Source organism: Lacerta agilis, chromosome 9 (assembly GCF_009819535.1).
Source record: "Lacerta agilis isolate rLacAgi1 chromosome 9, rLacAgi1.pri, whole genome shotgun sequence".
Taxonomy (NCBI): Eukaryota; Metazoa; Chordata; class Lepidosauria; order Squamata; family Lacertidae; genus Lacerta; species Lacerta agilis.
Genome location: NC_046320.1, coordinates 12,443,923 through 12,456,449, shown reverse-complemented (window position 1 = coordinate 12,456,449; position 12,527 = coordinate 12,443,923). Strand labels below are relative to the sequence as shown.

General features: G+C 44.5%; 1 protein-coding gene across 1 annotated transcript; it reads right to left on the bottom strand.

The window, feature by feature from the left end:
* Positions 1-4,181: 4,181 nt before the first annotated feature.
* CLRN2 (clarin 2) lies at positions 4,182-10,873 on the bottom strand. The gene is made up of 3 exons (XM_033160415.1): positions 10,575-10,873; positions 5,463-5,642; positions 4,182-4,498 (listed from the first exon to the last, which is right to left on the bottom strand). The coding sequence occupies exons 1-3, from the start codon at positions 10,825-10,827 to the stop codon at positions 4,233-4,235; spliced, it is 699 nt and encodes a 232-aa protein (XP_033016306.1). The 5' UTR covers positions 10,828-10,873; the 3' UTR covers positions 4,182-4,232.
* Between the last annotated feature and the right edge of the window lie 1,654 nt (positions 10,874-12,527).

Genomic DNA, 12,527 nt, shown 5'->3' with positions numbered 1-12,527 from the left:
TCTTGGTTTCTTATTGTTCCGGTAAGTTTCGCCATTTCTGCGTAGCTCCCATCAACTTTAAATGGCAGTGGCAGAGGTTTCCAAATGGCAGGATGGTAGGCAAAGGTCTTTCACATCCTGAGATTCTTTAACTCGGGGGTGAGGACATTTCCAGAGTGACATTGGCTGGTGGACATGGCAGCCTCGTCATCCCTGTAACATCTTGTTTGGGTGTCACTTAAAGGCAGTTCACACAGTCAGCTAGGAACTATCAAGTGTTGAGTGACCAAGTAGTTTAAATGGACATGTGAATATTTGTTGAAATCTGTACAAGTAAGGTATCCCCAATCCCAAACCTTTCCTGCCGATTGCACACCGACCTGATCAGCCACCATAGCTGTCAACTTTTCCCTTTTTTAAGGGAAATTCCCTTATTCCGAATAGGATTCCTCACAAGAAAAGGGAAAAGTTGACAGCTAAGTTAGACACATTAGAAATGGAGTGGCACTGTACTGCGGACCCACCATTTTCTGCTTCAAATGCAGGTGAATTTGTAGTGTGCCAGTATAAAGGTAAAGGGACCCCTGACCATTAGGTCCAGTCGTGTCCGACTCTGGGGTTGCGGCGCTCATCTCGCATTACTGGCCGAGGGAGCCGGCGTACAGCTTCCAGGTCATGTGGCGAGCATGACTAAGCCGCTTCTGGTGAACCAGAGCAGTGCACGGAAACGCCGTTTACCTTCCCACCAGAGCGGTACCTATTAATCTACTTGCACTTTGACGTGCTTTCGAACTGCTAGGTGGGCAGGAGCTGGGACCGAGCAACGGGAGCTCACCCCGTCGCGGGGAATCGAACCGCCGACCTTCTGATCGGCAAGCCCTAGGCTCTGTGGTTTAACCCACAGCGCCACCCACGTCCCTCGTGTGCCAGTATAAGTGGTCACAAATATTCCATTGTCTTGACGCGCAATGTAGCACGTTTAATTGAAGGTATCCATTGCTGAAGCTGCTTTCTGAAGGTTTTACCACTGACACGAATTCCGCAATACTGTACTACTATGGGTTCAGAGTCAGGTCTCCAAGGCAACTTCCCATCCTGCTGTCTTGCTATGTTTAGAGAACTGCTAGGTAGAGCCAGTTCTGTGGTTCCTTCCAGCAGGAGCATCTTCCACCATACTGGAATGGTGTGGGAACTAGCTCTGCCTGTAATGTGTCAGTCTCCTCAAGGCATTCTGCCATAACAATCCATAAGGCATGTCCGTATCATTATTCTCACATTGCACGTTCTGGGGTGGGGGTGGGGATTTTCAAACACTTACCTAGTGAGTCTTTGGCAAAAGCCAATTGCCACCTGGGGACTTCCTGGTACACAAATCTGTCTCTGCCACAATGGTATACTAGTTCTCAAAATGCCCACCATCTATGTTATGAGTTAGGGTCAACAAGCAAGACTATCAAGCATGATGGTTCTGCTTGTATAGCCAACAAGAGCTTTTGGTGGTTCTTAATGGTCTGGAATTTACAGGCCTGAGACTGTTGCACTGTGGGGCAGGGGGAGAAGAAAGGACAGAGAGAGAATCAAAAGGTAATTTCAATTAGGAATAGATAATTTAAACTGCGTTGGGGTGCAGGTATTCATTAGGAATGTGAGACAGGATTAGCAGTTGTGCTGTCTGTTGTACAAGTCTGTTTTCTTCTACTAAGTACTGTATGTATTTTTGTAAATAAAGAGCTAGTACAATAATGCTGGAAGGGTTCCTTCTCATCACAAGGAATCAGCTTCTTAAAAAAAAAAAGAGACCACCCTGGAAATTCCAACTTCTTAGAAAAATGGGAAAGCTAAGTCCCCTTTTGGTAACAAATTTTGCTCCTAAAACTTTTTCTCTTCAGTTAATACTTTTTCTCTCAGAATGGACAAAGTCTCAAAGGCTTTCCAAATTATTTTCAGACATGTGTTGAAAGTTTTTTCCTTTTGAATCCTGGAAGTATTTTCCTTTTTGCATAGAGTTGCCATATTGTTGTGCCTTTTTTTGGCAAAGCTGTTGAGCAGTGGTACGGCAACCCTATTTTTGCAGCTAATTAAAAACAGTCTCATAGTCTCTATAGAAATGTTGTATCCACTCTATTTTCATACTTTCATGGAAGTTAAGTTAATGGGATGCCCAAATACAGTGTTTCCATTTATTAAAAAAGCAGTAAAGGTCTGTTCCTTCCAATTTGTGATGCATATTTAGAATTGCAAACAATCTTAAAAAACATGCCATTACTAGTCCATTTTGAAATAATCCTCCCTGAAACAGATTTTACAATGAACTTTATGTTAATTGCTGGTTCTGCAGAGAGGTCAAATCATTATCTTCTCTGTCATGATAACGCCAACAGACCACACCCACCTTAAAATCACCATGGCCAAAGCTTTGTTGGCTGAATATTCTGGTAATATGCAAGTATTCTGGTAATATGTTTTCTCAAGCACATACCATACCAGCCAAAAATCCACTGCTTGGAGTACAGTAGTAGAAACCCAGGAGCGCCAAAACAACTGGAAACACAATTCACCCCTGCCCACCTTTGGAACAATATGCAGTATCTGGTGTGCTTTGTCACACTGTATGTGCATTTCCTCTCCACTGCAGTCTTTTTAAAACCTGGCTTCGTTCAAGTAAATTGAGACTTTTGCTCCATTCACTTCTATGTAGCAAAAAAAAAGGGGGGGGGGAACACCTTGTAAATGTGTCACATATACACATCAATTACCGGTACCGTACGTTGCTTTTTCTTGACTCCATTCACTTCTGTGCAACAGAAAAAGGGGATGGGAAAACTCTCGGACAAATTGCAATTGCCTTCCCCACATGTTATATGATGTGACTAGTATCTGTGTAAAGGTAAAGGTACCCCTGACCGTAAGGTCCAGTTGTGCGCTCATCTCACTCTATAGGCCGAGGGAGCCAGAGTTTGTCCGCAGACAGTTTTTCTGGGTCATGTGGCCAGCATGACTAAGCCGCTTCTGGTAAAACCAGAGCTGTGCACGGAAACGCTGTTTACCTTCCCGCCGGAGCGGTACCTATTTATCTACTTGCACTTTGATGTGCTTTCGAACTGCTAGGTTGGCAGGAGCTGGGACCGAGCAACGGGAGCTCACCCCATCGTGAGGATTCGAACCGCCGACCTTCCGATCGGCAAGCCCTAGGGTCAGTGGTTTAACCCACAGCGCCACCCGCGTCCCATAGTATCTGTGTGCCAGGCCTGTAATGATTTTTGTATAGGACAGCGAAACAGCTTGAGCCAGCCTGCAGAGAAACAACCACCATCAGCGAGAGTCTGAATCTTCAGAAGAAGCTTCTGGCACAAACCACAGGATGGTATCACATTAATGTGCTCATAGTAAGCCTGCAATTTGCATTCTGGTGATTGTGCCGAAAGCCAAAATTGCGTATCGTCAATGGCAGGTGGGATTGCCAAAGTCATTTTTCCTGGAACCCTGCCCCCTTTTATTATTATTTTTAATTGCCAGGCACATCCCACCCCCTGGACTGGTCAGAAGGAAGGAAGACAGGCAGTTGGTAGCACACTGAGGGCCAACTAGGGTTGGAGGGGCAGTACCCCATTCACTCTAAAGTCGAGGCCTTCTGCAAATGCTTCCCCACATCAAAAAAATTATGTGGAAAGCTAGGTGGTCAAGGGAGAAATATCTCTGCACAGTCCTTCTCCTACCATGTTAACTTTGCACCTAAGGATTTTTAGGCTGGGAGCATTCAGAAAAACGTCACCCCCACATTCTGAAGTGGTACGTGCTTTTCCCTCTATGTTTCAAATTACCTTTAAGTGAGTCCATGCATAAATTACCCACTGGACAACAGCATTGTACCTGAGGCAAACGTCCTCCTCAGGTGGGCTGTAGGGTTTTGGAGTTCTATGGGTAAGGTCCAAGTGAGAGAACAAGAAGGGGTGTTCTTGCTTTGTGCTGGCCTTCCTGGGAAATTTTGACAACAGTGTGGGAAAGACTCAAGCTTCCCAGGAGTTTAATGGAATGTGGGAATGGTCTTCTTCTTGGCTTGGTGGACCCTCCAGGAGCATTTTGGTCTCAGCATTTGCATGAACCAACCAACTTGTGGCTCTCGCTGCACTTCCTCCACACTCATGCACCCCTTCCCGCAGTGGTGTTACCCTTCTTTCACAGAGTGCAGATAAACAGATAATGCAAGTCTTAAGCTTGGGGCCAGCCAAGCGGCGGGCCCATCAGTTAGGTATTCAGTACATGATGTCTTCGGCTGCAACATTTGCTTCTTCTGTCTTTGTCTTCCGCTTAGGGAAATGAATTGTGCTGATGGCAACTAGTAGCAAGTTCACACCGTGAACGGTTGCGCTTGCCACGCAGAGCCAAAAAGAGTGTTCATACTGTTCTTCCAGGATTACAAACTGGAAGACGTTTTCCTGGAAATTGGCAATCCTTTCTGTCAGATTGTGCAGTTTGACGGCAGCCATGAAGCTAGTCACGCCCAGCACTGCAAAGCCACCTGCAAGAGAATTCAAAACACAAAGGCATTAATACACTGAAATGCAAAACAGTTTAGAAACAGAGAACTGTAGAGCCACTTTGCTCCATGCTTAAAATCCTCCAAGGACGGAGAGTCTAGCTGCACCTTCCGAGGGAATCTGTTCCCTTGTCTAACAGCTCTTGCCGGCATAAAGTTATTCCTGAAATTAGTCTGAATCTTCTTTTTTGTAACTTGAAGCCATTGGTTCAGGTCTTACCCTCTGGAGTGGGAGAAAACAAGCTTTCTCCATCTTCCACGTAACAGTTCTTTAGATCAAGCAAGGCCAAACTCGGCCCTCCAGATGTTTTGGGACTACAACTCCCATCACCCCTAGCTAACAGGACCAGTGTCAGGGATGATGGGAGTTGTAGTCCCAAAACATCTGGAGGGCCGAGTTTCCCTATGCCTGCTTTAGATGTTTGAAGATGGCTATCCTATCTCCTCTCAGTCTCCTTTTGTCCGGATTACACATATCCAATGGCGCCAATGGAAATTTCCCTAAGAGCATTTAGTGACATAGAATCATAGAGTTGGAAGAGACCACAAGGGCCATCCAGTCCAACCCCCTGCCAAGCAGGAAACACCATCAAAGCATTCCTGACAGATGGCTGTCAAGCCTCCGCTTAAAGACCTCCAAAGAAGGAGACTCCACCACACTCCTTGGCAGCAAATTCCACTGCCTAAACAGCTCTCACTGTCAGGAAGTTCTTCCTAATGTTTAGGTGGAATCTTCTTTCTTGTAGTTTGAATCCATTGCTCCGTGTCCGCTTCTCTGGAGCAGCAGAAAACAACCTTTCACCTTCTTCTATATGACATCCTTTTATATATTTGAACATGGCTATCATATCACCCCTTAACCTTCTCTTCTCCAGGCTAGACATGCACAGATAATGGAAAGCAAACTCTTAATCTAGCAAAAGGTGGGTGTCATCAGACATTTTACCTGCAAGGACGTTCCACAAGGCAATTCCAGCTGGACCTTTAATAGCCCGATAGGGAACTTTAACTATGTTGAATATGCAGAATCCCAAACTGACCAGAGCAAAAGAAAACGCCACGCAGAGGAAAAGGATAATTGCCACGTGGAGAGCTGTGTTCAACTTCTTCACCAGGTGCGGAAATACTGACAAGGAAAAGAAAACAAAATTGAGGTTTTGGTTGTGTGAATGTGGCAGGACCCACAAAGGCTATGAAGATTTTCTATTCAAGATTAATGGGAAATAACTTCCTTGGAAGATGTTCCATCTGTTCAGGTGATATAAAAGCGTTAGATTTTGAAGAGTGCACAATACTTGCTATTCCCCATGGGAATGGGAATGCTCTTGTGCTCTGACTGCATGTCTAATGTTAAACAGTTAAGCCCTGTTTATGACAGGTCAAGGTAATTTAACCAAGCTCCCGTGATGTGGAGTAATGGATCGATTGCTTCTGCGGTGACAATGGGGCCCATCTTCAGTGACCTGAAGAGCAGCAACTAAAGTCAGATGAACTTTTTAGGTTCTAGTTTCAGGTAGTAATTAAAATGATAATGGGCCTTGTTTAGTGTTTTATTAATCCACTGTCTACCCAGAATTCAGTCCTATTGAATGCAGTCCTCGGTGGGATTAGGATTGCAGCTAAGTGTATGTATAGGATTGCAGCAATAAGTATTGAAAAATATTAGAATTCATATTCATGGCAATCAAATATTTCAGGAGCCAGGATCAAATGTGAGTGTGTCACCCCCTGTGGAGATATGGGGGGGGGGAATACAAAAATTTGGACCCTACCACTGACAACTACCAACTGATTGGGTTGGTAGTTGAATCTTACTTCAATACCCAAGGGAAACAGGCTCGAAATGCAAATGCGAGGAAGTCCTCAGGACCAACGAAAGGGTACCAGCCAGGGGAATAAGCTGGGAGGGCTGTCTCCAGTGTTTCCCGGCATTTATAGACTGAGGTGGTTGTCTCACTCTGCCTAATGATAGGGCTGGGCTTGTCTATTACAATATATGGACACATTTGCATGGAAACATATATTATTTGAGGTCCAAAACTCATGAGAAGAGAAGACTCCCTAAAAAAGACCCAGATGTTGGGAAAGATGGAGGGCACAAGGAGAAGGGAACGACAGAGGATGAGATGGTTGGACAGTGTTCTTGAAGCGACTAGCATGAGTTTGGCCAAACTGCGGGAGGCAGTGAAAGATAGGAGTGCCTGACGTGCTCTGGTCCATGGGGTCACGAAGAGTCGGACACGACTGAACGACTGAACAACAACAAGGTCCAAAACTATGCAGGGTATTAAAGGCAAGCACAATACTTTGAATTACAGTGGTACCTCGGGTTACATATGCTTCAGGTTACATACTCCGCTAACCCAGAAATAACGCTTCAGGTTAAGATCTTTGATAAGAACAGAAATCGTGCTCTGGCGGCACAGCAGCAGCGGGAGGTCCCATTAGTTAAAGTGGTACCTCAGGTTAAGAACAGTTTCAGGTTAAGAACGGACCTCCGGAACGAATTAAGTACGCAACCAGAGGTACCACTGTATGCACAACAGTGGACCAGCAACCAGTGGAGTTGTTTAAGCACTGGTTCAATAACCTCTGTACACCTATTCCTGTGTGTGTGTGTGTGTGTGTGTGTGTGTGTGTGTGTGTGTGTGTGTAATTATTACATTTTCTGTTTTACAATTTAAAATATTCATTTTACATCCTTCAGATATCAATGAATTCCCTTCTCTTTGCATGGTTCATATTACATATCATATATTCCTGCATATTTCACCAGAACTATATCATTCAGTATTCCATTATTACATCCACCAAAACTTACTGAAACTGTTGCATTTTTCTTAATGCTGCCAGCGTTTTCAGCTGTACACAATTATTTCCCATATGTTCAATAAACATTTTCCAGTCTTCTTTAAACGTATGTTCTTCTTGTTCTCTTATTCTTTATGTTAAGTCTGCAAGTTGTGTATATTCAGTCAAATTAAGTTGCCAGTCTTTGGTTGGGACCTCGCTCATTTTCCATTTTTGGGCTAACGAAACATGGGCAGCAGTAATAGCAGACATAAATAACCTTTTTGGACACTTAGGAATTTCAATCTGATCTACATTGGCTCCCAGTACGTTTCCAAGCACAATTCAAAGTGTTGGTGCTGACCTTTGAAGCCCTAAACAGCCTTGACCCAGTATACCTGAAGGAGTATCTCCACCCCCATCGTTCTGCCTGGACACTGAGGTCCAGCTCCGAGGGCCTTCTGGTGGTTCCCTCACTGCGAAAAGCAAAGCTACAGGGAACCAGGCAGAGGGCCTTCTTGGTAGTGGCACCCGCCCCGTGGAACACCGTCCCATCAGATGTCAAGGAAATAAACAACTACCTGACTCTTAGAAAACATCTGAAGGCAGCCCTGTTTAGGGAAGTTTTTGATGTTTGGTGTTAATTGTGTTTTTAATATTCTGTTGGGTTCCCTCACTGTGAGAAGCAAAGCTACAGGGAACCAGGCAGAGGGCCTTCTCGGTAGTGGCGCCCACCCTGTGGAACGCCCTCCCATCAGATGTCAAAGAGATAAACAACTACCTGACATTTAGAAAACATCTGAAGGCAGCCCTGTTTAGGGAAATGTGACATTTCAATGTATTTTAATCTTTGTTGGAAGCCGCCCAGTGGCTGGGGAAACCCAGCCGGATGGGCGGGGTACAAATAATAAATTATTATTATTATTATTATCCTCAACAGAAACATACACCTATTCCCAGAGTAAGAACCGTGCCCATACTGCCCGTGGGGCCACAGCAGCTGCACCAGCCTTAGCCCTCCAAGCTCCATAAGCTATTTTGGCCTCCGGACACCAAGCTGGATCTAGGAGAACGCACAGACGGTGAACCTGATTGTCAGGGCGATCCCATGTAGAACCACAGAATTATAGAGCCGGAATGGACTCTGTGGGACCTCCTGCAACTCAAGAATCTCAACACATGGTCCCCCCATCCAATTTGAAACCATGTCAGACCCTGCTTAGCTTTGCAAAGGTGGTAGCAGTTTTATTGCTGCACCACATCGCGCCTGGTTTTCTCTCCAGTTTCTCAAACTTAATCTCTTCCGGAAGTCTGTTCCAAAACCAAAGCGTTCCAAAACCAAGGCACGCTTTCCCATAGAAAGTAATGCAAAATGGATCAATCCATCCCAGACTTTTAAAAACAACCCCTAAAACAGCAATTCAACATGAATTTTACTATCTAATGAGACTACTGATCCATAAAATGAAAGCAATAATCAATGTACTGTACTATAAAATAAATAAGACAGTGTTGTAGATGATTTTTATTTTTTTTACTTACCTGCACTGATGGTAGTCATTGTTTGGATGGGGGGCTTATATCCATTTCCGCATTCACACAATCAATCAGTAGCTGAACTGGGTTCCACACAGTCAAAAAAACAAGTTAACCGAAAAGGCCTCAAAAACGCAAAATAAATGGCAAAAACAAAAGCGCTAAACTTAATCCGTTCCGGAAGTCCGTTTGACATTCAAAATGTTCAAAAACCAAGGAGCAACTTCTGATTGGTGCAGGTGCCCCGGAAACAATAGCCGACAACCACATCAGACGTCCAGTTTCTGAAAAATGTTCAGAAACCGGAACACTTACTTCTGGGTTTTGGGTATTTGAGAACCAAGGTGTTTGAGAACCAAGGTAACACTGTACTCACTCAGTTTCTCTTCTGTGGACGTGTCAAAGACCAGAGCCCACGTGCGACAGTTTAATTCCCAAGCTACCCTGAAGCAACACTTGCCCCCCGTTCCCAAATTCCATTTCTTCCTTAACCATTTTTATATCATTGCCTTTTTATCTCGGTTTGCAAATTCCACTGGTGTGCCTCTTTACAGCTGCAGCTGCTAACACATTTATTAAAAGGAGAAACAGGTGAAAGGTTTTCCCCTACAGAAGATTTAAAGGGAATGCAGAGCCTTAATTTACCAAAGGCTGATTTTTGTCTTTTGTTAGTACAGTGTGTTAGGAAAGTAGTGGGAGAAGGATTCTCTTTGGCCTAAGCCAAAGAATTCCAAATCGCACAGCTTCAATTGGCCAGTATATGATTCCTAAAATAGGGGCAGCCTGGAAGCACCTGAAATATACTCGGAGTCAAGTGTAAATTTCATGCTCTTTATTCAGCTCATAGAACCAAGGAAAATGAGTCTTCCCCCAAAACGTAGACTATATATACATTATTTACACAATGGGCCCCACGTGATTGGCTAATTCCGGGCTACTCCTGTAGGCCAATCAGATTGCGGCTTCACTTCCTCCAGGAGCCTGATTGGCTGCTCTTGCAGGCCAGTCAAGTCGCTGATTCACTTCCACCTGGAGCTGGATTGGGTGGCTCCTGTGGACCAATCAGACTGCTGCATTCTGGATCCTATTGTTCTAGGATTCAGCTCAGTACATAACACACCCTTTCTCCTCCACTGACCATATCTGTTTCCTGGCTCCCTTGCCCTTACTTCCAGCCCTGATTTTACTTATAAGTAGACCTTTGTAAGTAGTGCGGGAGGCAGTGGAGGATAGGGGTGCCTGGCGTGCTCTGGTCCATGGGATCACGAAGAGTCGGACACGATTGAATGACTGAACAACAACAAAGACCTTTGTCCAACCCAAGGGAATCATTTTAGGCCACGCATTCTCCCCTTGCCATGCCAAAGTGGGGGACCAGTCCTGCCCTCAGCGCCAGAGTTACTTCTTCCCCGTGACCCCTGTCTCAACATCGTCCCCCATTTTCTTATTCCTCTCTCTATCAGGATCCTACTTCAGCATCTAAGGGCCATGGGTAAGGTGTGTGGGGGTCCTCTTCACGTCCCCACATTTCAGTCAAAGAGAGCAGTTTTTAAAATATACCCACATTTTTTTATTCCAATTTGAGAAGAAAAAAACAAAATAACTCTCGTAAAACAAGCCACAGAGGTAAAATCCCAACGTTTAGCATAAAGGAAACATGCCTATTATGAATGCGTCTAAATGTATGGTCAATATGCGCACGTTCGAGAAATGAACCAAAAATGTTACTTACTTGTGAATTTGGATCGCCTCCCGCCTAACCCACATTGGCGTATTTTGCCACCTCCAAAGAGTCCGTAGTAAATTTCCCCCATGAATTTGACCAGCTCTGGGTCTGTGGCATTGACCAGCTCAGCTCCTGTTTTGCAAAGGATTTTCCCAGTCATCCATTTCTGGGTGCTCATTGCAACGAGGATCAAGATAAAAGACGCAGAGCTCAACACAGCGATGGAAGCAAAAGCAGCCCATTTGAAGTAGCTGGGCATTCTAATGCCTCAAATAAATCATATTTCAGGATCTCCCAGCAGTAATTATAGACGTCGGATCTTTTTCAGGCAATGCTTGTTGTTTCAAAAACATCCTTCCCCCCCACAGCAGCTTCTCTAATTCACAAACTGAGATGTGCAGGTCAAAAACCAGCTCCAAAAGATCAGTTTTGTACAATAATCCACAAGGATGACAAAGAAGGACGTCATCTCTCTGCACGGCAACGGTGCTTGTTGTTGAGAGCGTAACACCATATCTGTTACATGACTAGTGTTTCATTCAAAGGCTCGAATTCTTTACCTGTTTTAAATATTCAAATGACTTCCATTTCTGACCTGGAAGATGTTTAGCCGCTTGTTCAATTGCACATGCTTGTTCAGTTTGTTGCCAAGTCTCTTAATTATTGCTAGGAAACAAACTAGGATGGTTACGTTAGAATTGGACATCAGAATTCCACTGGCTGTATGGCACCAAGCCTCCATCTCCTCGAGTTTGTTTGCGTTTCCTAAATGTCATTACTGTCATCTCCCCCAAATTAATGATACTCTGCTTTCCAATACTATTAAATGAAACAGATAACACAATATTTCTGGATGCCTGGGCTTGCAATTAGAACAATCTTCGGGGCGTAAAGGGGAACGCAAATTGGTTGCAGCTTGGAGAAGCACATATTGCACAGTTGCAATCTCAAGCATATTGCTGGGAAATGCAAAATAACCTCATAAAGCTGAAGAAGCCTGCTTAAGGAGCATCAACGTCGCTTTTATGGCTGCTGGTTAGCTTTTGAAGACACCTCGCCTGTTTGGAATGGGAATGAAGACAACAGTTTGGCAACTGATAGGTGTAGCAGCAATACGCCTCAGTTTGCAGAGGCGACTGGTGAGAAAAAGCTGTTTTGGGGACTGCAAGTGTGCAGTGTTGCTGTTGGGGAAACAGTGCTGCTCTGCTAGCACATTATCAGCCTGAGGGATTGTCTGCTCCAGCATACACATCTTCTAGAAGTACAGTGGTACCTTGGTTCTCAAACTTAATCCGTTCCAAAACCAAAGCGTTCCAAAACCAAGGCACGCTTTCCCACAGAAAGTAATGCAAAATGGATTCATCTGTTCCAGACTTTTAAAAACCCCTAAAACAGCAATTTAACATGAATTTTACTATCTAACGAGGCCACTGATCCATAAAATGAAAAGCAATAAACAGTGCTGGATTTTGTTGTTGTTGTTGTTGTTTAGTCGTGTCCGACTCTTCGCGACCCCATGGAGCAGAGCACACCAGGCACTCCTGCCTTCCACTGCCTCCTGCAGTTTGGTCAGACTCATGTTCAAGAACACTGTCCAACCATCTCATCCTCTGTCGTCCCCTTCTCCTTGTGCCCTCCATCTTTCCCAACATCAGGGTCTTTTCCAGGGAGTCTTCTATTCTCATGAGGTGGCCAAAGTATTGGAGCCTCAGCTTCAGGGTCTGTCCTTCCAGTGAGCACTCAGGGCTGATTTCCTTAAGGTATCTGAAGAAGTGTGCATGCACACAAAAGCTCATACCAAGAACAAACTCAGTTGGTCTCTAAGGTGCTACTGGAAGGATTTTTTTTATTTTTTATTTTGTTTTCCTTAAGAATGGATAGGTTTCCATTCCTTAAGAATGGATAGGCTTCTTGCAGTCCATGGGACTATCAAGATTGTTCTCCAGCACCATAATTCAA